Source organism: Natrix helvetica, assembly GCF_964273705.1.
Source record: "Natrix helvetica genome assembly, chromosome: 1".
Taxonomy (NCBI): domain Eukaryota; kingdom Metazoa; phylum Chordata; class Lepidosauria; order Squamata; family Natricidae; genus Natrix; species Natrix helvetica.
This window is the reverse complement of record NC_138548.1, coordinates 268396940-268424128: the sequence shown is the minus strand read 5'-3', so window position 1 is coordinate 268424128 and position 27189 is coordinate 268396940. Positions and strand designations below refer to the sequence as shown.

At 40.0% G+C, this 27189-nt stretch overlaps 1 protein-coding gene across 5 annotated transcripts in view; it reads left to right on the top strand.

The window, feature by feature from the left end:
• The window catches only part of HTR4 (5-hydroxytryptamine receptor 4), a 249538-nt gene that overhangs the window by 209365 nt on the left and 12984 nt on the right, over positions 1–27189 (top strand). For 4 of the 5 annotated variants that reach the window (XM_081935520.1, XM_081935523.1, XM_081935521.1 and 1 more), the window contains one exon: positions 12656–14831. The exons of the other annotated variant lie outside the window; for it this stretch is intronic. In XM_081935520.1, coding sequence (XP_081791646.1) covers positions 12656–12743 — 88 coding nt within the window. In that variant the 3' untranslated portion in view covers positions 12744–14831. Of the gene's footprint in view, positions 1–12655; positions 14832–27189 lie in introns of those variants that run through there. 5 annotated transcript variants of the gene reach the window in all.

Sequence of the window (27189 nt, the reverse complement as noted above, 5' to 3'; positions counted from 1 at the left end):
GGGAGAGGCAGATATGGTGGGGGGCGAGGGCCAAATTATGTTCGGGGGACGCGGGTTTACTGTTTAAGAGTGATCGCGCTTCCGACCCTCATCGCCCTTCTCGCATCCCCGGGTGCTCAGGATTACAGGACCCTGGTCTCCGGCTGGTGTCGCTTAACGCCAGGTCTGTTGTGCATAAGGCTCCCCTCATTTACGACCTCATACAAAAGGGTAGAGCAGACCTGGCGTGCATTACGAAGACCTGGTTGGGCCATGAGGGGGGTGTTCCCTTTCGTGAACTATGCCCACCAGGCTTCCGGGCATTTCACCAGCCGAGAGCCCAGGGCAGGGGCGGAGGGGGTGGTGGTAGTTATGAGGGAAAGTCTCAGACCTCAGGAGGTCACTGTGCCTCAGATAGGCGGGTGTGAGTCCCTTTTTGTGAAATGGGGCCTTGGAGTTCAGGTGGGCCTTTTTGTTACATACCTGTCTCCCTGCTATGTTTCATCAGCCCTGCCGGAGCTGCTGAATGTGTTAGCTGGATTGGTGGTTGATTTTCCCAGGCTTATGATCCTGGGGGATTTCAATCTGCCTTCCATTGGCGAGACATCCAAGTCAGGTCGGGAGTTCATGGCTTCCATGACAGCTATGGACCTAACTCAGTTAATTCAAGACCCCACCCATAATAGGGGACACACGCTCAACCTGATTTTTGTCTCTGGCCAGTGGATGAATGATCTAGATTTAGGGGATATTTCTATTCAACCCTTGTCATGGTCTGATCATTTCCTCATCAGGCTTGACTTCCATACTGCTACCCCTCACCGCAGGGAGACGGAACTAACTAGATGGTTCCACCCCAGGCGCCTGTTGGACCCTGAAAGGTTCCTGATAGAGCTTGGGACTTTTCCTGAATCCCTTGCTCACAACTTGACTGAAGCCCTAGTGGAAGCCTGGGATAGGGCAGCCACTGGGACCTTGGATCATGTTGTGCCTTTGTGGCCTCTGACCCAGTGTCGATCCCAGGTGGCTCCCTGGTTTACCGAGGAGCTCTGGGAGCTGAAACACCAGAAAACACATCTAGAGAGTGGTTGGAGGGCCAGGTGGTCCGAATCTGATTGAACACTAGTAAATCCTACTTAGTGGTGATAAAAGCGGCAAAATGGCAACATTTTTCCGCTCTTATCGCGTCCGCAGATAACTGCCCAGCCGCCCTGTTTAGGGTGACCCATTCCTTACTTAACCAAGGAACTGGGAAAGACCCCTTGTAGGGTAGAGCTAAAGAATTTGTTCAGTATGTAAAGGATAAAATCGCTCAGATCCAGAGAGGCTTGGACTCTGACTGGGTAGGTTTGGGTGAGTCAATGGGGATGAATCTTGTGCAGATAATCTGGGATGAGTTTGACCCTGTGACCCCCGAGGGCATGGACAGGATTATGGGGAGACTCAGTGCTGCCACTTGTGTGCTGAACCCATGTCCCTCTTGGTTAGTTTCGGCTTCCCGGGAGGTGACACAAGGCTGGCTCCAAGCAATTACCAATGCTTCATTGAGAGAGGGGTTCTTTCCCACTGGCTTGAAGGAAGCGGTGGTGAGGCCCCTCATTAAGAAGCCTTCCCTGGACCCAGCTTCTTTAGCCAACTATTGTCCGGTCTCCAACCTTCGCTTTGTAGCAAAGGTTGTTGAGAGTGTGGTAGCATGTCAGCTTCCCCAGTACCTGGATGAAGCTGTCTACCTGGATCCATTTCAGTCGGGTTTCAGGCCCGGGTACAGAATGGAGATGGCATTGGTCGCATTGGTCGATGATCTCTGGCGGGCCCGGGACAGGGGCTGCTCCTCTGTCCTGGTCCTATTTGACCTCTCGGCAGCTTTCGATACCATCGACTATGGTATCCTACTGCGACGACTCGGGGAGTTGGGAGTGGGGGGCACCATTTTACGGTGGTTCTCCTACCTGTCAGATCGGTTGCAGTTCGTGTTGACTGGAGGGCAGAGATCAACCCCGAGGCGCATCACTTGTGGGGTGCCTCAGGGGTCGGTTCTTTCACCCCTCCTGTTCAACATATATATGAAACCACTGGGTGAGATCATCCGTGGTTTTGGGGTACGGTATCATCAATATGCTGGTGATACCCAACTTTTCATCTCTACCCCAAACCACCCAAATGATGCCCTTGATGTGATTTCCCGATGCCTGGAGGCTGTACGGATCTGGATGGGGAGGAACAGGCTCAAGCTCAATCCCTCCAAGACTGAGTGGCTGTGGTTTCTGTCATCCTGATTTGTACATCTTGTTCCATCTTTGATGATAGAGAGAGAAATTTTAGCCCCCTCAGAGAGGGGCTGCAATCTGGGAGTCCTCCTGGACACGCGGCTTAGTTTAGATTAGAAGAACACCTGATGGCCGTGACCAGGGGGGCCTTTTACCAGGTTCGCCTGGTACATCAGTTGCGCCCCTTCCTGGATCGGGAAGCTCTATGCACAGTCACTCATGCCCTCGTCCTTTCTCACTTGGACTACTGCAATGCTCTCTACATGGGGCTGCCCTTGAAGAGCACCCGGAGGCTTCAGCTGGTCCAGAATGTGGCCACACGGGTTATAATGGGGGTACCTAGGTGCTCCCATGTTACACCCCTTTTAGGCGGCCTGCACTGGTTGCCAGTTGTTTTCCCGGAGCGATTCAAGGTACTAATTATGACCTTTAAAGCGCTCCATGGCTTAGGCCCAGGGTACCTGCAAGACCACCTACTGCCACCAGTAGCCTCCCACCGTCCAGTACAATCTCACAGAATTGGCCTCCTCAGGGTGCAATCGGCCAGACAGTGTCGGCTAGCAACCCCCAGGGGGAGAGCCTTCTCTGTGGGAGTGCCTTCCCTCTGGAATGAGCTGCCCACGGAGCTTTGCCTAATCCCCGACCTCTGGTCCTTCCAACGCGCCCTAAAAAGTTGGCTTTTCCAGCAAGCCGGCCTGGCCTGTTAATTTTATCTAATTTTTAAAATGTTAGTGTTATATTAATTGGGTTTGTTTTTTGGATTGTTTCTAATTTCCTTTTAACTTTTGTAATATGTGTTTTTTAATGCTGTGCGCCGCCCTGAGTCCTTTGGGAGAAGGGCGGCATATAAATCCAATAAAACAAACAAACAAACCATACCACACCACAGGCCTTTCTGCTGAAAAAATGAGACAGAGATGAACTAAGAACAATCCTGAGAACCAAAATTCTGACTCTGCCTTCACTTGCTCCAAAGGGGCTTCAGGAGGGTTGAGAACAGCCAAATAACTTTTTCCAATTTAATTTCTAGTAGGGAGATCTGGCCATGAGCACAATGTTTTATGGACCTTTGTTTATTATATGTGTGTCTGTAAAATGAAGACTTCTAGGCTAATGAGTAGTCTTCTAGAAATGTATCTTCTTTTGCTCACTGTGTTATACTTTTAGAAGGGCCAGTAAAATCTGCCTAATGAGTTAAAATAAAAATAAAAATCGGACAGTACAACAATTTATCTCACTAGAAGAAATACTAGCAGCCTCTGTTCCCACAAACCTTGGGGGTCTCATTTGTTTTGGGTCCAGTGAAAACAAACTCTTCTGAGAGTCGACTGTGTAGGAATGGGAGAAGAATGATCATACACGATGTAAATATGCAGTGGCGCCATTGCCATGGCAACATCAAAGCAAAGCTGGCTAGAAAAAAATTGAGCAGACGCACAAAGACATTGTGATGCCACAGCTGCATTTAAACAATGTTTGGAATAGCTGTGACCCATGACATATTCCTGAAATAATGTAGGAAGGAGAGTGAATAATAAATCATGCCCAAATATCGGCAGATTGGAAGCCAATTGCAATTGATGCACGTGTTCTGATTTACTAGGAAATGGTTAAACTGACAGTAGAGTCAGTTTAGAAGCGAGAGGACAGTGTGAAAATTTCATCTTATTTATTTATATTTGATGCTTCTAGACCGCCCCCTCTCCCAAAAGGGACTCGGGGCGGTGTACAGTCCATACAGAATATAACAAAATACAATAAAAAAGTTAAATATGTACAGTTGACATGGAGGAGGTTAAAATGCAATTAAAAGAACTGTACAAAGCTAATATAAATATAAGTTTAAACCCCTAAAATAGACACAGTAAATTAAAAAACCCCTAAAATAACCAGATATAATACATTTGCCAGGAGGGACAGTTGTAATTATGCCAGGCCTGCTAATCGGAACAGGTGGGTCTTCAATTTTTGCCGGAAGGAGCGGAGGTCAGAAGTGGTTCTAATGTCGGCGGGGAGGTCATTCCAGAGGGTTGGGCCCATCACAGAGAAGGCCCTACTCCTTGGTGTCGCCCGTTGGCATTGCCTAGTGGACGGCACCAGGAGAAGTCCCTCCCTGTGTGAGCGAATTGGCCGCAGGGATGTATGTGGGAGGATGCGATCCCGCAGGTAACTAGGTCCCGTGCCATGGAGCGCTTTAAAGATGGTAATCAGCACCTTGAAACGCACCCGGAAAACCACAGGTAGCCAGTGCAGCTCGCGCAGGAGAGGTGTTACGTGGGAGTACCTCGTACTCCCCATCACAGCCCGCGCAGCTGCGTTCTGAACTAACTGCAGTCTCCGGGCGCGTCCCAAGGGCAGCCCCATGTAGAGAGCGTTGCAGTAATCCAGGCGGGACATCATCTAATGGAAAATAGACTCCACTGGCTGCAGAACTGTGGCTGTGAACCTCATGATGTTAGTAGCAAACTTGCATCAAGGCAACATTTTAGTTTAAAACTGTATGTTTCTTCTGAGAGGAAATTTCTGGGGAGAAAGGTTGATACTTAGCTTTATAGATTAGTGCATCCTAAGGCCTTCTAATACATACTGCTTACTGGAAGTGCCCTGTGGCTAAATAAAGAAAATAAAGTTTTCACCACATTTGCTTTTTACTTTCAAGTGGCTTATTGTTTACTACTTTTCTAACTTGGTTGTTGATTTTTTCACCATATATTAAAGACATGTTAAAGGGGAGGCTCATGGAGACTGCAGAGACATTCTTTGAAGTAAGAATTACAAGAAGCTACAGGGTCAGCAGGGGGCAGCTTCTAACTGATCTTGAAAAAGGAAAATCAGGTGCACTTAATACTTGAATAGAAAAGGTCAAGTAATCATGGAATTCCCAGTTGAAGGCAAACCACATGTCCATGAAGTCACAAGGAATTAAGATGATTCAAAGGGAATTTGTATGTACTTTGCTTTTAAAGAATACATAGTAACTCTCAGAAAAAAACAAAAAAATAACTTGAGTGGGATGAGATAAACTGAGGTGAAAGAGTTTATCTGTCTATATACTGTATAGCAATGTTTCTCAACCTGAGCCACTTGAAGATTGAACTTCAACTCCACCCAGAAGTCTCTGGGTGACCTGCATGGCTGACTGAAGAATGGGAACTGAAGTCCACAAATCTTCAAGGTTGAGAAACTCTACAGAATATCTGCCTGTGTGGGCTGGGTGTCACCATGGGTTTGGGAGCAGGAGTATGTGTGCTTCACCGGAGATTTAAGTGTACCTGGGAGAATGCCCAGTTTAGATTTATCTTCTGAAGTGTTTGTATTTCCCTGATTAATAACCATTTGCATATTGTGAAATTGTTATTCTGTGGTGCTTTTATATGTGCAAGTGTGTATTTATGGTAGGGGAGATATACGGAACTCTAACCTATCACTAACTCATGAGTAGCAAGGGGAGGGATTCAGGTGGTTAGCTGTTTCTCAATTGGACTGAAAGGTCCTGCAAGCATCAAATTTATTGTAGAAGCCCTTTTCCCCCTTCCTGATTGGGTTTGGCAAAACTAGAACCAGTAAGATAAAGTTGCTAGAGAAAATATAAGCAAAAACCTTCAATATCTTTTCAGTGCTGCTTGGCTTCAGTTTGAGTTCTGTGTTACATCTACTTTGTTTACTCTGGCTGTTTACAGGTTAATAATTTATGCAGCTTGGTATAGTTAAGCTGTTTCCGGAAGTCTTTGCTAGCTTTTGTCTAAATGGAAAAGAAAATATTTTAGTTTTTGTTTCCCAGTATTAGGTCTGTATTTAGTACAATGCATCTCCAAACTGCCTGGCCTTCTAAAGCTGATCAATGGGAAAAGTATAGCCATTTATTTAAACTTTTATTCATGGAAAAAGAGAATTTCTTTCTTTGCCCCTGTCCCAGTTCCAGTAAGAGGGCAACACTTTTCTTAAGAGGAGGTGATGGTAGCATAACTACTCCCAGGTGAAATAGTCAAATCCAGACATCCAGAAACTCAGCCTCTGTATAGTTGGGAATCTCAGAAAAGACTGTAGCAAATTTTGTAGCTGTAGGAATCATATATAACTCCCTCTCTTTGCCACAAAGCACCTGTTGTTCTAACTATCAGTAAATTTTCCCTTAGTTTTAGGTTGCTCCTTTTCTTGATTAGTTTCCATCCATTGCTTCCTGTCCTGCCTTCAAGTGCTTTGGAAAACAGGTCGATCACTTCTTCTTTGTGGTAGCTCCTTAGATATTGGAACTCTGCTATCATGTCACCCCCTACCAGTGATGGGATTCACTTACCTTCCTACTGGTTTGCAAATGTGAGCATGCACTGGATCTGCGCATGCGCACCACCTTCTGCACATGCACACTGTTCGTGCATTACATGGGGTGGGTGGGTGGAGCCTCCCACAGCCGCAGCTACAGGTTCACCCAAACCAGAGAGAACCGACTGAATATCACCTCTGCCCCCTACTCCTTCTTTTTATTAAACTAGACATGCCCAATTCCTCCCCAACTGTTCTTCAAATGTTTTAGCCTCTAGTCTCCTAATCATCTTTGTTGCTCTTCTCGGTACTCTTTTTAGAGTCTGAATATCTTTTTTTATATTATGGCGACCAAAATGCAATATTCCAAGTGTGGTCTTACCAAGGCATTATAAAGAAATATTAACACTTTGTATGATCTTGATCTATTGTTCATTGTATTACACTTGCAATGTCTCTCCTAATAATTAATATTAGGAGAAAATGGGTTTCTTAAGACTAGAACTGAGCATGGATCTGGTCTAGAAAAGAGAAAGAAGATTTCCAAACATACATCATACCCATCAACATCTCCTTAAATCAAACATCATGATCTTCTGGGACTATGTCAATCAAGTGGAGGAGATATGCAGCATGGGAGTGCCCCTGTATACTCCAAAGCACCTTTTTCTCTTCCAAGGATTATTACTACATAATAATTTCCCTTTGGACCTGAAGATATATAGACTTTGGAGACCTGAAAGCAGATTGTTTCCAGCATCGCACATATGGCCAAGCAAACTAAGTTCATGTCTGAAATCATTAATCAGGTGTAATGCTGGGGGGTGGGTGTAGGTTAGATCATCTTGGAAATTAAATTATACTTAAATCTTCATTTCTCAGTGAATACATAAATGGAGGGTTTCTGTGAGCTGTTTGACCTTTTTCACAATCTATCTGGACTGATCTATCTAAAAATAAGGCTGAAAAGTCCATCTGCTATTTTTTTTCAGAACATTTTTTTATTCTCTTACATACCATTTTAAGTATACATTCACATAATTAAATATCTTCTTTACATTTATCATTCTTATACACTTATTATTCCATTTTATAGGGTATAATATAGGTATACAGTTTGGGTTGCTTTGTTTACCATCCCTTCATACTGTTGTAACACCATCTTATTTTCCCTTTCTTTTCTCCCTCCCTCCCTTCTCTACTTTCCTCCTTCCTCCTCTCCTTTCCCTTCCTTCTTCCCTTACCTTTCTCCTACTCCTACTCTTCCTCTTCCCCTACCTACCCTCTCTCCTTCTCGTCCTCTCCCTACCATCCTCCTCTCCTTACCTCTTTCTTCTTTCCCCCATCTTCCTTTCATTCTCTTCTCCTCTCTTTCTTTTTCTTTTTTAGATTTTTTTATTTTTGAATAAACACAAACGGACAAAACACAAAAAACCCCACAAAACCATCTTCCATTACAAATTGTACAAAGTGAGTCGATTGGTTACCAAAACCTCCGTGCATCCCTTCCACAGTCATCACTTACAATTCATATTAAATCATATATTTTAAATCAAATATATTATATATATTACTATCATCATACCTCAACCTTCATTTGACTAGAATTGTTTTTCCTTATGAATGTCATTGTGAGGCCTCTGATATATGCTTTACAAGTGTCCTATACATTCTGTAATGATGTGTCTTCCTTTATGTTTTCCTGGAAGAAATACATCAGTTCTTTTTCCATATATTGCTGGAAACTTTTTTCATTTAATATTCTTGCATTTAATGTCCATCTTCCCTTTTTCCTCTGTCCCTTCTGTTAAGTAATTAAGCTCCCCATTAGAAGAGCGAGTATGCAGAGAAGCGTAATGAGAGTAATATGGAATAACACGCACAAACCAGCATACAGAGACACTGAATAGTATAAAAATATAGTAGTTTACTATGTAGAAATATAGAGGTATTCAGCGTATGGTTAACAGTCCAAGTCATACACAGTTCAGTAATTCAGTTATCAAAATATTCAGTCTAATACACAAAATATAGCTAAACAGTAACAAACCACAATACCTCAAAAACACCAACCAGCTTCTAACAAAACAGAGAGCTAACAGCCATTCTGGCTCCCTCTTATAGCTGCTTGAGGTAATAAACCAATTATCTCTCTTAATCATTTAAAGTAACAGTAAAGTAATCATAGCTTATATACATTGCCAAGCCAAGCCTAGGGTTACATCCCTAACACCTTCCAAGTCATTGTTATTGGGTTATGATCAGCCCATGTGCTTATGTCTATGTCTATCTTGAGTGTTTTGAGTATTAACTTTGTTGACATCCATATCATATCTATTCTTGAGTAGGATAAGTGTCTGTTTGAATAGAAAGTGTATTGTCTTTCTTTTGGGTGTCTTATTCTCCAAACATCTTGCAGATGTAATTCTTCCGACATCGTGAAAAATGTTTTGGGTAGGGTTTTCCTTGGCTTCTTGTTCATCTTTGTGGATTTATGGTCTATTCCATTGTTTACAAAGTTTCCTAGTATTCATATATCTTGATATTCATATTGTATTATCTTTTTGTGTAGTTTTCCAAAAAATTCTACTTGTTTATCATTTGGAGCCACTAATAATATCTTTCTCAAATTCATCCTATCTCCACCATCTGTATTCTTCCCTCCCCATCTTAAAAATTATATTTGATTGAATTGTCTTTCTAATGTATAGTGCTATTCCCTTTCTACTTTCAGCCAGAGTTGTGTATAAATTACCTAGTTTTACTTGTTCCAAAAATTTCCTGTTTTTCTTTCTAATATGTACTTCCTATAAGCATATAATATCCAGTTTCAATTTCTCTAATTTGTTGAATATTCTTTTTCTTTTTATCACCGAGTTTAGTCCATTTATATTTATTGAGATTACTTTTATTTCTTCCTCCATATCATTGGTTTATAGGTTTAGTTGATCTAGTCATTCTTAGCTCCCTCTGTTCCTTTGTCTCTTTGGCCCTTGCTCCTTCTCTTAACACTTTCTCTTCCTATTCTTTCTCCATTTTCCTTGATCTTTCTCCTTAGCTTCCTGGCATTTGGCTCTTCCCTCTTCTCTTACCAGCATTGCTTCCTGTGCTGCTATATGTTGTTCTTAAAATAATTCTGCTTTCTCTAGTATATCTAATCTGTGCCTTTGTTCTTGCCAGTTTACCAAGATCCCTTCTGGAACCAGCCATCTAAAACTCACCCCTTTCTTAACCAGACTCTTAGTCAGGAAGTGGTATTCTTTTCTTATTCCCCTAACCTTCCTTGGGATTTGCTTCAATACCACTCTCTCTGTATTTAATTGGGGTATTTCTTGTTGCTTGCAATACTTCATTTTTTAAAGTTTTAAAAATAAATCTTACATGTACCTCTCTGGGCAGGTTGTTTCTCACTGTCTCTCTTGTATGTACTCTAAATGTTTCGTCCATTCCACCTAAAATATTTTCCTTACTCATTTCTGTGACCTCGGAAAGTATTTCTGCAATCTTCTCTGCTAAATTCTCTCTTTTCTCCTCTTCAATGTTCTGAAATCTTAGGTAGAATTCGGATCTTTCCTTTTCCCAAAATATTGTATATTCATCTTGCTTTCTGTCAATTATTAGCAATCTATGATCCATCTCCTCCACTTTTTTCTCTGTTGTTTCTGTTCTTTCTTCCACCTTCTGCAGTCTCTATTCATTTCCCCCCATCATTTCCTTGACTTATTTCAGTTCCATCTTGCTCACTTTCTCTTCTACTTTGTTTACTTGCTCCTTAAGTTCCTTCAGATCTGTGTGTATGGCTTGAAACATACTTTTTAACTCCAAGGTAGCTTTATCTTGTTGTGTTGTTGTGCCTGTAACTTTCTATGTCACTGAACCGGGCAGTGTAGCTGTGGCAGACACGTATGATGTTATCTTCTTCATCTTGGTATTGGGTTCTGACATTGTTGTGACTGAGTTATAGTCGAATTTATAATCCAAAGGGTGAATTAGTAAATTAATTGTAATCTTGAAGCTGTCCACAGCAACTCAAACACCAGCCTCCAATAAACCAACACCTGTTCTTGGACCCAGTTTTCAGGTTCTTGCTACCTTAATCCATTCATTTTAAAATGCCAATGTGTAATAATAAAAAAGAAAAAGAAGCAAGGAAACAAGAAAAAAGAGGATTGGTAAAAAAAAAAAGACAAAAAAAGGAACTCACCCCAACGAAAGAGACTAAAAAATCCTCACAAAATTAATTCCATAATGGTAATCCACACTTCATTGCAAAAAGAGAATAGAAAAAAAAGAGCAAGGTGGGTAAAAAAGGGAAGAAAAGATAAAAATTTGGATAAGCAAAAAAAGGACCCAAAGTAGCCAAGTGAAAAAATAAAGGGAAAGAAAAATGAAGGAAAAAAAAGAATATTTAGTATAAGTTGTCTGGATTGTCTAAGTTCTTCCAATAAAAGGGGAAAAAGCAAGAGAGAAAAAACATGCTGTCAGAAGGATAATGTAGCAAAAGAGTCCAACACTGTGTTTACACAGCTGGTCTTAATTTCTTTCTTCCTGAGAGACTTTATCAGCAGTCCAGTGTTAACAGCAAAAAAGTCAAGGTCAATTCTTCTTAGCCAGCTTCCTTCCTTATTCAAGCAACTTTTATTTACCACTCAATGGCAATGCGGACTATGCAGACAAGTAATTCTTCGTATTTGTTTTTTAAATCTATAGCTCCAAAAGCAAAAAGTCCAAGAAAGTCCAAATAAAGAGTAAAAAGTCAAAATTCCAATTTGCTTTCTAGCCCTTAAACAGTTAAATATTTCTCAAGATCTATCACTTCTTTTATTCTGTTAATAGCTCCATCTGTCTGTTCGCTGCTAGCCCCAAGGGTGGGAGAGCTTTCTAGCTCCCCCTGTCTCCTGCCGCTTTTTCTTTAAAAAAATTTAATTAGAGGTTAAGTTAATTAAAGGAATGTTGTACTTCAAGCAATCTTATTATCTCACCCAGCCGGTTACTTCACTGTTTTTCTAGGCTTGTTGCAGTCGCTCAGCTGGGCAGCTCATAATGGCTGCCTTCCTTGCTTTAGGTCCAGCGGCATCACAAGTGTTTTTGTGGGGTGTGGCCTGAATCTCAGCAATAGGACGTGTTCTCCAGTGGGCTCTCCAAAGAATCATCAGACTCCTTGCTGTGCTGTGGGGTAATTAACCATAGCTGCTCTGTGGAAGCAGTGAAGAGGGGGAGGGCACAAGTGAGTGTGGTCGGGGAATCCACAATTCCCCTAAAACACCATCTGGTATTTTTGAAGATCTCCTGCTTTAAGAAAGTCCTAGAATGCCCTTGTGTACTTCTCCAAATTGAAGAATTTCATTTTTGAATATTAACCACCTGATGCTCTTTCCCATCACATAAATTCTCTGAACAGTAGAAGAAAAAAATCAGGATTACTTACAAATCAAATTAAGCTTTTTGGTTTGTCAAGTATTCATAAGTAGTTATCACAACATATTTCTGGGACATAAAGGGTTACCTTCTTGATATACCATGGAGAATACTGTGGACCCTGATATTTTTATATGCTGTGGAAAGTGCTGAAGAAAAGAGAACATCTGAAATAACAGTGAGAAACACTTAAATGATCAGTGCATAAATTTACTTCACTGAATAACAGAACTGTCCATTTTCATCCATAGCCCATAGGACTAAAAACCCTTTAATATTAGCATCACTGATTATTATGTATTAGGTCCTCCTATGTGTATTTGTGATAAGCTGCAGTTCTCAGAAAAAGGAGACGCAATTCAAGCTCATTTGTTCGGGAGGTGGGGGTGAAAGCAAAAGGAAACATCAACAAGTGCTACAGTTGTGTTAAAGAAATCCCCAGCTATATATTTAGTAATATTAGTAAAGGAAATTAGACAACAATATCTTTTTTAAAATATTCTTGATATTTCAGCTCATAGTCTCAATAAAAACATATTCCAAGGACTGCATGATAGTGGCTCTTAAGAAGAGCAGCTGTCTATTTAATTTTAAATTTGGATTTTCAGGTTCTTGAGAAGTGAAGCTTAAAGGATCTTCATGAAGAAAATGCAGCCTAGAACTTCATAGAGGGACACTCAAGGCATTTCTTTCATTGGTTTCTAATGTCATTTCCCCCCTTTTTATAGGTATACAGTCTTGTACAATGGTCATCACCTGGACCCTGACAAGCTTCCAATCCACAATGATCCAGAATCCCAAGAGTCCTGCTTCTAACAAGTGGTCTATGCTGAAAGTCACAAGAGGTTCATGCATCAGGAACTTAAATGCCAGATTGATATTGTCTGCATTGCCATAATGCTGTCTTGTATTGGCTTGACATTGGCACCAACAGCTCAAGTGTGCTTAACAATAACATAGAGCGACATGAAGTGGATACAAAGTTACTGTTGCTTCTGATTGATGCTTGGAAGTCATAATGCTTTGCATGTGATGAACAAATGATAAGCAACATGCTTGATTGTCTTTGTGTTTGTTCTTAAGTGATGTGTCATTCACACATCTTTTTTCTTATGTGCTAACAATATACGTCTTTTCCCAGACCTTGAAGTTTGACCTGATAATGCTAAAATGCAATTATATTTCTGCTTTACCAAAAACTGAGAGGTTGTTTCTCAATTATTTTCAATAATGAGCTTTGCCGGTGATGCAACAACAAAAAGGAAGCATTGCTGTGTGTGTTGTTTTTCTAGGCTGTCTGTAGTTGCCAAAGAACATAAATAACATTCTTGAAGGTGGACATTGATGCAATACATTGTCCTGCAACACCCATCAAAATGATCTACTGTAAAAAAAGTAGTCAGTTGAGAAGAGTCATTTTTCACCAGTCAGAGCCCATTAGCTTTAATCTCATGACCCCCTCATTAGGATTTTCATCCCCTGATTTTACTGATTTGAAGAAAAAGTTGTTTGGGGACTTAAACAATTGAGGAAACAAATAGCTCACCTATAACAGCCAACTAATTGGCATCTTGTGGCATGTTTACTTAGGCATATTCAAATCACCTCTATAGTTATATAATGCATTAGGAAAAACAATTGATGTATTGCTTAGGTCATTTATTTCTCAACCCAATTTGTCACAAACTGGGACATTCATTCTGGGATGGTGAACAATGAACGTAAAAGCAACTCAAGTGTCTGAGTTGGTCAGGATTTACTATGATCAGTGTCCCAAAGAATCAGGGCCATAAGATAAATCAGGAGGAAGCCATTTCCAGGAACAAGTGACATAAGCTTCAGCAACTTGCTGAAATAGTAATGGCAGTAGGAACAGTGACTAACGAAGGGCAGGATAGCAAGGAAAAGTGTAGTCTGCTGATTCTCAGTAGAAGATGAATTGACTGAGCTCCTACAACATTCCACATATTTATGTGACTTGTGGGCCTGTGATTTAGGATGTAAAATCCAGCCATTAAGGTTTGTACACTGTGTTTTATGGAACAGTATGTTGTGTGAGCTCTGAAGTTGAACAGGGTGAAGATCAGCAGCAGAGACTTTATAGAGCTAAATAGAAGCGCACCGGCACCTTGAGGCATTTGATGTGGTACCACATCACCTGCCTGGGACAGTAGAGCTGCAGTGTTGCCCCTCTGGATTAACAGATAAACCCACAGCTCCTTTGCTTGATCTGCAGGAGGACATTAAATGCTGGTTGCTGGGAATCTTAAGCTTTCAGATCTCTCATCCCTTTCCTGTTGTTTTTCTTCTTCTTGCACTTTGCAGAGCTATTTCTCAACATGACTGTCTGTTTCAAAGGATAAAAGAAGAATATCACTGTCAACAGTTCTTTTTGCTGTGTCCTGCATGCAGATGTTACTCTCTATATTAAATTTTCCCTTTTTTCGTGTTATATTGATAGGCATGGCTGAAGACCCAAGGGATGCTGGAAGGTTGATTTTCATGTTCTTGGAAAGAAACAGGTCAAGTATAAATTTGTAGTAGGACTGTGCAATATTTCAGCATTGATTCCCAAAAGGTGGTTGGGTGACACAGGAGTACAAAGTAGCACCTGTCATTATGGGAAACACCTGCACGATCCTGCATTACAGGTGCTGTACTTGCACAGTTGCAAACACTGAAGCACCTTTTGGAAATTGGGTCTGAATCATTGCATTGTTCTTATTTGTCCTGTCCTTGACTGAAAATCTAACCCAAAGACGAGAACTGTGTTCAAGAAAGTGGATAGGTACTTTGTTACATTGTGTAATTATGTACAGACATTTTTTTTAATATACAGGAGATAGTTCTGCATTATTTATTATTATTTTTAAAATAAATAACTATTTGCCCATTAAAGGCTTCTAAGTGTACAAGCTAAGACCTTGTTAGTTTTTATTTATGCTTGCTATTTTATTACTCTGTGCTTCTGTGACAATTACTCAGAGTAAAACGAAGAAAGTACCTTTTTTAAAGGGACAGAGCAAATGCAATTGAAAATCAGTGTTATTGGCCTGAACTTGGCTGGTAATATGGTTGCAAGGGGACTTTCAAGTTTTTTATGCTGGCCTTCTGTTAATCTCTGGGGTAAATGCAACTGACTTTAATTTCAGTGGTTGACAATATAATTTCTTTTCACATCTTCTTAGAACCTCACTAACATCAGTGAGATTTAGTCCAAGCTGGGTGTGCAACAGACTTCAGTTTTGTTATGTTCATTCCTTCCAATTGTACAAGATACGTATATCCCACAATGGAACAGGAATATATACTCTGCTATGCAGGCTCCATATAGCTGTTAATTTCCACGGGTGAACACTTCTGCCCTGTAAAAAAAAAATGCCTCGATTTCACTTTTAAAGGGCAGAGAAAATTAAAAGTCTGTCTAGCTGGGTGGTTTTCTTGGCAACAGTAAATCAGTGATTTCCTATTACTATTTTGGGAGGGATCTTTTTAAAACTTCCCAGATCCAACTGTGCTTAGTTTTTTGAGCTATGCTAATATCAACAATGTATCTGTTAAAGACAAGTTTAAACCAGTTTTCAATCTGGAGAATTAGAGCAAACTATGTAGAGAGTACCAAATGCAATATTTTTTTAGTTTTAGTGTAGATTTGAGTTAAGATAGGCCAGTGGGTTGGTCAAATCATGCATTATATATACTTGTATTCCTACTCTATTTCCAGCAATCAGGAAACTGGGGAAGAACCAGCTTCTGTTCTGTTCTGTTCCTTTTTGCTCTCCATGGGAAGGTTGAGAAGCTTTTTAATGGACTACGCTTCTATCACATGTATTCATTATACATATGTCTCTCAGGACTTGGGAATTCTCTTACTCTCTTCCCTCCATTCCCTAAGCAACTTTGCTCATGTGGTGAGGCTGAGATCTACTGACCTGCATGAAGCACATGTAAGTAAAGAACTAATAGCATCTTCACATGAGAACGTTCAACCATTCCCAGTTCCTTCCAAATATCGGTATTTCTCCCCTCTTTTTCAGATGCCACGTGGCACAGACATAGTTATCCATAGGAAAGTTCCATGTGCTAAGAAATCATTTAATTGGGTGAGGTCCAATCACTCTCCAGTTTCTTAGGGGAATTAACCACAAAGTTAATTGTACAAGGTTCTCTTATACAGCCCTGTACACAGATAAAATAGTTGTCATGTGACTGGAAGAACAAGTATTTTAGAATTATAAGTATCTTGCAAAGTACTGTAGGGAACCAAGGGCTTCTAGATGTTCTTGAATGACCATTCTTAACATTTGTTAACATTGGACATTACACAAAGCTTCCACTCGTTATCATATTTTATGTTTTCTTCTGAATTTATTTATATCCTGCCAATAAATCTGACAATTAGGTTTGATAAACAAGCAGGAACAATATTTATATCCTGAAAAGTTCTTGTGTAAGCTTGGCTGCCTTAGATTAATTCTGTGGAAGCACCTTTACCTGACCTCCTTAGCGGGCCTTCTTTCCTCTTGAATAAATCCATGTTTGGTTGAGGGTGTGCTGGTAGAATTCTATTTTAAAATTCTATTCTAGAATTCTATTCTAGAATTTTATTTCTTTTTATTAACTGCACACATTACATGGAGCAACAGGTTTGCCCCTACAGTATACTGAAGCTGCACTATGAACTGCAATCAGATTTTTCTACTTTTCCAAGAATTACACTGCAGCTCATGTAAAATATATTCCGAAATGGAGAGATTCTATTTTATGGAAATAACTTCTACGTGCCTAACAACTGGTCTCTCCTGTATCCATTAGCTGTTTGCTTTTTTCAAGGATGCAATAAAGGAAATTTAATTAATGTATTTTACAGAGAACATTTTTTTAAAACCTGGAAATTACTAAAAACTAAGAGAAGATGTTAAATATTTCAATTAAAAGTTGATCAAGCCTGCCTGGAAGCTGGATAGCAATAAGTATGCAGCTTAAATGCCAGGATTGTAAAACTGCACATCTTATTTGAGGGATTCAGCTAAGCAACTGCAGCAAGTCACAAACAGCTGCATACCAATCTAATAAATGGCAAGCCATAAAGTAAGATGACTTATGGCCGAGAGTAACTGTATGTTGATGCCAGGCAACATAAAGGAGAAGTTCAAAGGCTGTAGGCAACAACAAAAAAGGAAGCCAAAGAAGTACTCTGAAAGGCCTTAACTAGTTGGGTAATGAAATGCAAAGAAACAGCCAAGCTCAGAGAGCAACAAAGACCCAAACAAAGGACTTAACTATAACAGGAAAAGTATACGGAACTATTCTGTCTAATCACACTTTTCTTTAATAGTGGTGTTACGATGGGAAAAGTTAGCACTTGTGATGGACCAGGAGCTTCCATTGCACTGGAAGCATGAAATTCCTTCATGGGATACAAAGCAAGAAATCAACTCTTCTCTCTCGCCTCTTAATCATGGTTTGAACCCACAGTATCCCTTGTCTAAACCAAAGATCTCTACCTACAGCAGTTGGGAATATAATCCCATTTATGTCAGACACCTTGAGAAACAGATCCAGATTAAATGGGGGGGGGGGATACTTTTTGAACAGGCCAGCCCCTTTATAATGGACACTGATTTGATTATCTGAACATTCTTCACAATTAGAATTGCCACCAGAATTGATAGATCATCCTTAAAGAAATCAGAACTGTAGTGGAGATTTGTACTTAGCGTGCACACACACACACACACACACACACACACACACGCACACACACACATTTTTTGTTGAGGAAAAAAATGTGTGGCGTTCTAACTGAATTGGCAATGACAATTTTTGGCCATTCTGCATGATTTTTAGGAATGTCTGAAGGAGAGGGAAGGGGCATAATATGCATTGTCATGTATATAACGAAGCTCCCTCTCCTCCCAGACGTTTAGGCATTTTTCAGCTTCCTGCCTTCCTTCTTTTCTTCCTTGGATGCATTATGGGCACACTTTGCTCAAGATGAGGAAACCTTGCTGCTTTTTAAAAGAATAAACTTATGGAAAGTAGAGCTGGGGAATTCAAATTTTAGAGGGATTGGGTAAGGCTAGCAATTGTTCACATAACATTTTATTTTTAAAAAATAGCCTGTAAATATTCATGGTTTTTTTTTTCCTCTATTAGTTTTAACCCACCCTTTTACGTTGTGCACAATCCCCTGATTAAGAAACATCAATACAGGAAGAATATCCAAACCAGTTCTATAATCACTGAGGGAACCTGAGAACTTTCTTCTACTGTAAAGAGTTTCTACAGAAAAAAAGTAGAATATCTACTCCTAAATCTAATCTTATATTTACAAAACAATAGCAGAGTTGGAAGGGACCTTGGAGGTCTTCTAGTCCAACCTCCTGCCTAGGCAGGAAACCCTATACCGTTTCAGACAAATGGCTATCCAACATCTTCTTAAAGATTTCCAGTGTTGGGGCATTCACAACTTTTGGAGGCAAGTTGTTCCACTGATTAATTGTTCTAACTGTCAGGAAATTTCTCCTCAGTTCTAAGTTGCTTCTCTCCTTGACGTTATTTGGGGACGTTATCTGCTTTCTCTATATATCAATGTTCAAAGGTTATTCTGAAAGTAACCCCCCCCCTCCGCTGACTGCCAAAAACCAAACAAAGGAATTATAATTTGTACAAGAACAAAAGAGCATTAAAATCCTTGCTGGATTTAAACCCTAAAACTAAACAACATTCAGAACAAAAGAGAACTCACGAATCACCAACATACACTTGGTCAGCCAAACAACTTTTTTTACCACTGAAGTACTAAAGTACTAAAGAAAAATTTCAGTAAACAGATAAAAAATCAGAAGCCAATATTTAAAATGCACTATGAGTCCTATCAAAGGTGTACACAGCAAGAACAAAGTGCACACATCTAAGCATATCACATCTACCAAATGTCTCACATTCTCCAGGAACAAAACAGCACAGGAACGTTCAGAGCAAGACTGCCTTGCCCAACCAAATGCAGAGTTGCCCTTCTAGGTGAGTATACTTTCCATAACAATGGACACCCCCCCCCCGCCAATTACATTGGCCCTTCCCACCCAGTCAGGCAGGGAAATCAATGTAAATCTCACAAAGGTTTCACCACTGGAAAAATCAGTATTGGTTCAGGAATCCAACGTCTGACAAATGCTCTTGATCACTATTTGTAGCTTCTCTTTTCTATAATCTGATTAATATTAAATGACCTTTAATGAAATGATTTTATTTCTGGATTGCACTGTAATAACTAGACATCCATATATCAACATTATTAATTTATGCTTTCAATTTTTTTATTGACTAACTGGGCCACTGCTCTTTCTCTACGTTCACACTTTGACATAAATTGCTGAAATAGAATTTTATAGTTCCCTTTGTCCATTGCATAATGCAGCATATTCTGCTAAATCATCTTACCTACAACAGTGTTGTCTCAATATACCTAGATTGTTGCACATACATTCATATGTATGTCTAGTGATTACTTATCCTGTATTTTATCTGGAGCACACACAGACACATGCCATCATATTGCTTCAGTGTAGGAAACCTTTGTTCCCATTGTAATCCAGTTTTTCCTTGTAAAAAAAAACCAACTTAAAGGAGAGCACCTGCCATAAAACAGATGTTTATTTGCCTTCATGCTTTAACCTTTCCCAACCTGTGCATGATTCTGTCCATCATTTTTGTGATTGGTGCAATATCAATCTCAGAATCATAATTTTGGGAGGGAATACTTAGATTCAGCCTTTGACTCCAGGATTGAAGCGTATCATCTGGGTAAGGACACCAATTTGTAATAATAATAATAATAATAATAATAATAATAATAATAATAATAATAATAATAATAATAATAATAATTTTATTAGAAAGGAAGGTAGAAATATTAGGCTGGAGTTTACTTAGGAATTCATATACAAAGAATTATTGTTGAAGCTATAATTGTTCTGTAGGCAATTGATTGTTGTTTATTAAAAGTTTGGCAATAAATGCACATACCCAAGCATCTTGAAGAGATAAATCATTTTTTAAAGAAGTCAGTTGCCCTGAAGAAACAATTTATGAAACATGCTGGACCTCATATATGTCTGAAATCTATTCACCCTGCTGTTTCAGATACTGTCTCTGTTATAGCATAGGTATGCCTGTACTTTAAATCAAGTTACTACACTTGGAATTGGGATGTTCCTTAGAACTGATATTTATTAGAGTGTTTGAAGTTAGTCTTTTGCAAAGCAGATCCAACCTGCTTTGATCTGATACAAACTCATTCACCCACTGTTTTAAAGCAGCTGCATAATTTGAAACATCTACCTACATAGGCTGATCCTGACTGTAAGCATAAACCATGTTTCCTGTAGAATCACTATTCTCATGGCTGTGCATGTAGAGACATTGTACACTGGACAGCCTTTGAAGCAACTGCATGGGTCTTCCACTGGATGTAGCTGTTTGAACTGCTTGAGAAGTGTTTCACTCATGATAAAACATCACTGTGGACAGTCTTAGTATAGCCAAGATTTTAAAGAATAGCTTCTCAGTTTAATATAAATCGAAATCTATGGACTGTGTAATTAAAAAAGAGAACTTTCTTTTTCCAAATATGCATCCAAAGATAATGATCCATTTGAAACAAACTAGTGCAAAATGAAGCTCTGTTCATTGAGGATTATTGACCACTATCTACCACACTGGTCCAATGCAAGTTGGTAGACAGATGTTTTTCAACTTGCCAGATAGCTTTCTTATCTAAAAGAGAATTAGAAATAATCCTGATCTTACCCTTTACAAAATACCAGCTCTTAATGACAGTAATACTTCATTATATACAACTACTTTGAGATAGCATTTTCTAAGATCTTAAGAAATAACAGGTTTTCCCTCTCTCGAACTAAAAATCCCAGGAATTGCTCCTGCGTGTAAAACACTATCTTTAAGTTATCTCTGTACCCAAATTGAATTATTGTCTTCATATAACATATATGAAGCATCATTAATATTGGAAAATACTGTGTAAAGTTTTATTCTTGCTATCAGTTCCTACCCACTTTGTATCTTTAGTATTCTTGGTCTGAAAAGTATATTTACATGAGTCATTTTTGTTCACAATATTGGTCATATACTAGATCAGACATACTGGTAAGTAGAAATCCAGGCTTATAAAATTAATCATCTAACTCCTGATGTCCCTATTAATCTGTAAGCAAAGTGTGGTACATTTTTTTTTACAGATGTAATTGTATAAGGGGGAAACATTTTCAAAATTGTGCAAGTGTTACCAACCCACATGAGAGACAGAGAGAATCCTTTATTTCATATTACTGAGAAAAAAAATTCATTACATTTTGAAAACCAGTCAAATTGCCAAACAATTTTCTAGTTGCACTCCAAACTGATTATCCTTGTCCTAGAACAGCGATGGCGAAGCTGTTTTGGCTCACGTGCCATAAGTGGGGGGAGCGCAGGGGGGTATTGTGCAGGCGTGCCGCACCCATAATGCAATGTGCAACCCCCCCCCAGTGTGCATGCGTGCACTACAGGCGTGACCCCCCCCCCCATTTTTTGCATGCTTTTTTTGCCCTCCCCAGGCTCCAAAGGCTCCAGAGGCTTTATAGGAGCCTGGCAAGGGCTGAAACAGCCCCCCCGCCCCCCTTGGAAGCCCTCCAGAGGCTTCAGGGACCTTCAGGAAACTTCCCTGAAGCCTCCGGAGCAGTCAAAACAACCCTCCGGGCAACCGGAAGTGACTTCCGGTTTGCTCGGAGGGTTGTTTTGAGCACTCCTAAGGCTTGAGGGACCTTCAGGACGCTTCCCTGAAGCCTCCGGAGTAGTCAAAACGACCCTCCAAGCAAACTGGAAGTCCGTTCCCAAACTTCCAGTTTGCCCGTAGGGCCGTTTTTTTGCGCTCCGGAGGCTTCAGGGAAGCTCATGAAGCCTCCAGAGGGCCTCCGGGGGGGATCTTTTCACCCTCCCCAGGCTCCTATAAAGCCTCTGGAGCCTGGAGAGGGCGAAAATGGCTTTTAAAAAGGGTGAACTCAGCTGGCCAGCGCACACATGCGCGCTGGCCAGCTGACAGGGCAGCGCCTCGCGTGCCCTGACAAATGGCTCCACGTGCTACCTGTGGCACATGTGCCATAAGATTGCCATCACTGTCCTAGAACCACGTACAGACTCTAAGTACAGCAGAATACTCATTAAATAGCTAATGAGAACAATAAGCAAGACATACAGCTTAGATGTTTACTTCTGATTAAAAATGTTATTCATTGGGTGAATACTCAATCCTACTCAAGATGTATTCATCTACTAGTTCCCCCAAATACTGACATCCACTTATCAAGAACGTCTTGGGTCCAATATTTAAGCTGAAATAAGTTACAGCCAATGTTCCCTCTAAGCTGTGCAGGTGCACGGCCGCGCATGTGGCAACAAAACACCACATAGCAGTTTCCAACTGCCGCACAGTGGTTTTTGTGAGACGCCTTCCACGACAATAGGAGCGGAGAGGCAGCCTGGAGTCAGCAATCAGTTCTAGGTCCACAAGGCAGAAAGTAGCTTAGAGAAGGGGTGTGGGGGTTGGGAGAAGGCATGGGACAGGCTCCCAGCAGCGGCTGCTGAGATTTGCCATTTGCGAGAGAAAGAGAGGGAGAGGGAGAGCGCAAGCGTGTGTATTCCTCCTTCCTTCAGCCCAACACTCTCGCTGGCATCATGGCCAGACGAGATGGACTGCAGAGGGTATCCTCGAGTTTAGGGCAACGAGTCATTCGATGGGAAAGTTGCCTCTTGGAAGGAATGACCCGGCTTGGCTCCCACTTCGTCTCTCCTGCCTCTTCGCTTCGCCGTTCAGTCGTTGGGCGGCAGATCGAAAGCAGGAGCCAAGCCAGATCATTACTTCCAAGAGGCAAGTTTCCCATCAAATGACTTGCTGCCCTAGACTCGGGGAGACCCTCTGCAGTCCCTCTCATCTGGCCTGGATGCCAGAAAGAGTGTTGGGCTGAAGGAAGGAGGGATCCTCTCTCTCTCTCACTCACATTAAAAGAGAGAGAGAGAGAGAGAGAGAGAGAGAGAGAGAAAGCTAGTTAGTTAGTTAGTTAGTTGGTGGGCAGACTTAGTACTTTGTTAAGTTTGTTTCTCTGTGTGTTGTGTATATATACATGTCTCCATGGATGCAATTGTGCAAGCATTTTTTCCTCTTTAAATTTTTTTTTTGATTTCTCCTCATCAAATCTTTAAGAATGAAAGACTTAGAGTTGAAATATGAAGAAATTGTCAATCACCATACTGTTAGATTGATAGTCAATTATGGACTATCTTGATTATATCCTCCTTAGAAAAAATATGCTACTGTATGGTTGAGAAAAAGATCAAACTTCATTCCATGGAAACCCAACAAAGTTCATAGGGAGGATTTTCTTTCTACGATGTGCTTCTTGGGTCAACAGTGAATATCAGTTATCAAAAATGTAGGTAGAAAATTATGCAGACAATAGGCAATTACAAAAAGGGAAGCCAACTTCTTTATTCTGTTTCTTTGCACTTAGTGACTTATAAATAGACTAATGTTCTGAAAACCTGACCTAAATTACTCTATATTTTAAATAGCTGTACAGCTATGCTGAAAAAGTTGTTCTCAAGGTATTGTGATAAATTCAATAAAAAGAAGGGAATTCTTGATGAACTTAAGGAGAAATGAGAGTATTGCATAGTAAATGGACAAATAAGATTACCAATCAAAGAGAATATTTGCACCTCAGGGTTGAAATGAGATGTTCTCTCTTACTCTTTCCTCTTCCTATGTTCTCTCTCTGTCTCTCTCATCCTTTTTCTCTTTGTCTCTCTTCTCTTTCTCTCTCCTTCTTTTCCATTCTTCTGTCACTTTCTCTCTCCTTCTCCCTTCTCTCTCCTCTTTGTCTCTTTCTGTCTCTCCCACCCTCTTTCTCTTTCTCTCTCTTTCTCTCTCCTTCTTTTCCACTCTTCTGTCACTTTCTGTCTCCTTCTCTGTCTCTTTCTGTCTCTCTTCCCTCTTTTTTCTTCCTCTCTTCCTCTCTCCCACTCTTTTATCACTTTCTCTCTACCACCCAATCTGTCCCCATACTTATCTTCGACTAATCATGTTTGCAATAATTTACCTTTTCTAAATAGGCACGGTTCCCTTACCAGACCCCTCGCTCACTCAAACACACACACACACTCACTCACTCACTCACGCACAAAACCATTTTTCTCCATTCCAATTCGAATCCTATAAATCAATTGCTCTGTGAAACATCTGTGAAAAAAATTCAGGTGCTCAGGCATAAAAATCTGCCGCTCAAACACTATACTTTTCTGCACACACTGAAAAAAAATTAGAGGGAACATTGGTTACAGCATCTTTTGCACCAACACATATGAAATATTTTTAGGAATAGTTTTAAGTCACACTTGGAACAACAACAAAAAAGCAAAACGAAAATATAATTTTCTTTCAATGTTATAAAACTACTGTATAATGTTCTCAATTTGAAATCTTGTTTAATTTTAATGAAAATGTCCATAAAAGGAAGATTTTTATTTCACTAATAGTACCACAAGCCAGACTTCTGTAACAAGTAGTTGGATAAAACCATCCTTTCTAGACTTTGTAATAAACTTTCTCATTTGATATAAGAGACACTATTATTTCAAAACCATTCTCTACCATTAGATGGAATGTGGTGAATGTCTTTCAAGCAAAAAAGCAACTTAATTTATAGTTTATAGTTTTCACTATCTTTGGAAAAGTTGGGAGAGAGAGAAATTTGGACAAATAAAGGAAATGTTTGTTCCATTTATCCATTTACTTGTATTTCATCTTTTCAAAGATCTTCAAAGAAAGGCCATAGCAGAACCCCTGCTTGAGGCTTAAACAATTAGTTTCTGCAGATGGGATTCATCTAAAATCAATTCCTCGCTAACTTCTGGACCTTTGAGATAAGAACAGTACAATTCCTGCCTTCCAGTGTTGTGAGAGAAGGCAGAAGATCCATATTGCTGTAATAAGAAGCCACCTTCTCAGCGGTCTGGCTTTCTGCTTTCAAAAATGAAAAAGATGGAGGAGAGAGGGATGATCTTGTTATGTTGACTGCACCTTTAGATATCCTGTTTACTCTTTCTAAGTTTGTAAGCCTCCATATAAAACAGTAAAGCAATGAAGATCCATAGATCAGGAGTTATCAAAGGATGTTGTGGTATAAGCTCTACAATGATAAATGAGTTTGTGTGGATCCCTTCCTATAAATAAAGCAAATTATTTCTTTGGGATTAAGAATAAAGTAGAAATAAATGTACCACTTACATTCAGTAATCATAGTTTTGTTTATAGAGCATATAAAACAATAATAGTGTCTTGCAACTTTATGAAATCAAACCTTTTTCATTGCAAGTAATAAACTGATCACATCTAAAACCATGTTTTAAAGGGAAATGGGGATTTGCTTAGATTTTCATTATTCTTGAAATCGGGCTTTTATTTTTAGGTAGCTGTTCCCATTTCACTTTCCATGGTATAGATTAGTATTTTCTCTTCATAACTCTCTTTCCAACTTGGCTGCCATCCAGACCAGCAACAAATTCTGGTAGTAAGGGTTAAAATTAGTGCACTAACTGTAATGGTGAAGAAGCTCATTAACCGTAGTAGTGCATAACTATAGTGGTGTAGAAGTGGTCCAGAACCATACTGGTGCACCGTACTAGTGCACCAGTATCCATTTGTATAATTCAGTGACAGCTCAGGGTTAGAGAGCACCTCCAAATTCTGAACCTACTCTATCTAGAGGAGTGCAATCTATCCAGGGTAAGGTTCACCTCAATCCTCAGGCTCACTTTTCTCCTTGCTACTAGCATCACTGGCTTGTCTGGATTTCATTTAAGATTACCTCATTATAAAGATTAGGAGGCATCAAGATTATTGGTAACTTCCTTGGAATTGGATGGAAAACAGTAGTGAAAGTGGATGGCATAATCCCACTATAAAACTTCAGATGATCATCACAGGCTGGGTAGCATAGGGACAAAATATAATTGTGGGATAAATTAGATCAACAGCCTTTGTGTTTGACCAATAATCTCCTAGCACTACCTTCTGGACACATTCTAACAGGAAGGGCCAATGTCCACAAGGTCCACCCCTGCCAGATAGCCCAGAGAATGTCATAATAAATGATATTAACAGCTATGGAGATATCTATCATTATACACCAATGATTATATAATAATCATGAACCATGGTGGCACAGTGCTGAGAGTGCAGTACTGCAGGCTACTTCTGCTGCCTGCCGGCTTCCTGCAATTTGGCAGTTCAAATCTCACCAGGCTCAAGGTTGACTCAGCCTTCCATCCTTCCTTGGCTGGTAAAATGAGGACCCAAATTGTTGGGGGCAATATGCTGACTCTGTAAACCACTTAGAGAGGGCTGTAAAGCGGTATATAAGTCTAAGTGCTATTGCTATTGCTGTTTTCACCTCTCCCTCATAAGTTGGCTCAACCATTAGGACTCCTAAAAGAATGAATCAATTTTATATTGCACCATAGCTTGGGAAAGCACTTCTTTTATAGTACCTGTTCCTGTTGAGAGATTTGAGATGTCAAGTGTTATCTTCTTTCCTTGAATATCGGACATATTATAGAAAACCTGCACAAGGTATTTCTATCTTTTCATTATGTTCAATTTCAAACACTTCAATATTTTTTCTTACTTCTGTTATTTGTTATGTCTTTTGAAGTCTCCACTGCACCTCCTTCATCAGGTCTTCTCTTTTTATGATCCCTTCTCTTAGATTCTTTTGGGTCTACTCAATTCTTATCAGGGTAGCCTGTTCTTCAACTCCTCCCTAATTCAGGCCTCATCTTGAGGGGTCCCAATTGAGGAACAACTGCCCTGCAAGATTGCATTTTCTGGGGGGGGGGGTGTTATCCTTTTAGTCATATGCTACTTATTGAAATTTCAGAGAGAGGGATACTATTAATATCTCAGGAAAACACTGAGAACCTGACAATTTTCTTCACTAAGATGTCTAGAGGGAAGAGGATTTCTGAGGTGAGTACTGCTTACTGAAGGAATTGATTTCCCTGAATAGAGCTTTTTCATTATCTTCCCACTCTGAATACTAATTCTTCAAAGTATGCCAGTGAAAGGGTTCAGGAAGAAAAGGGATTGATACTTGCTAAATGTAATACAGGGAATAGAATAATCTGAGAATATAGTTGAGGTAAT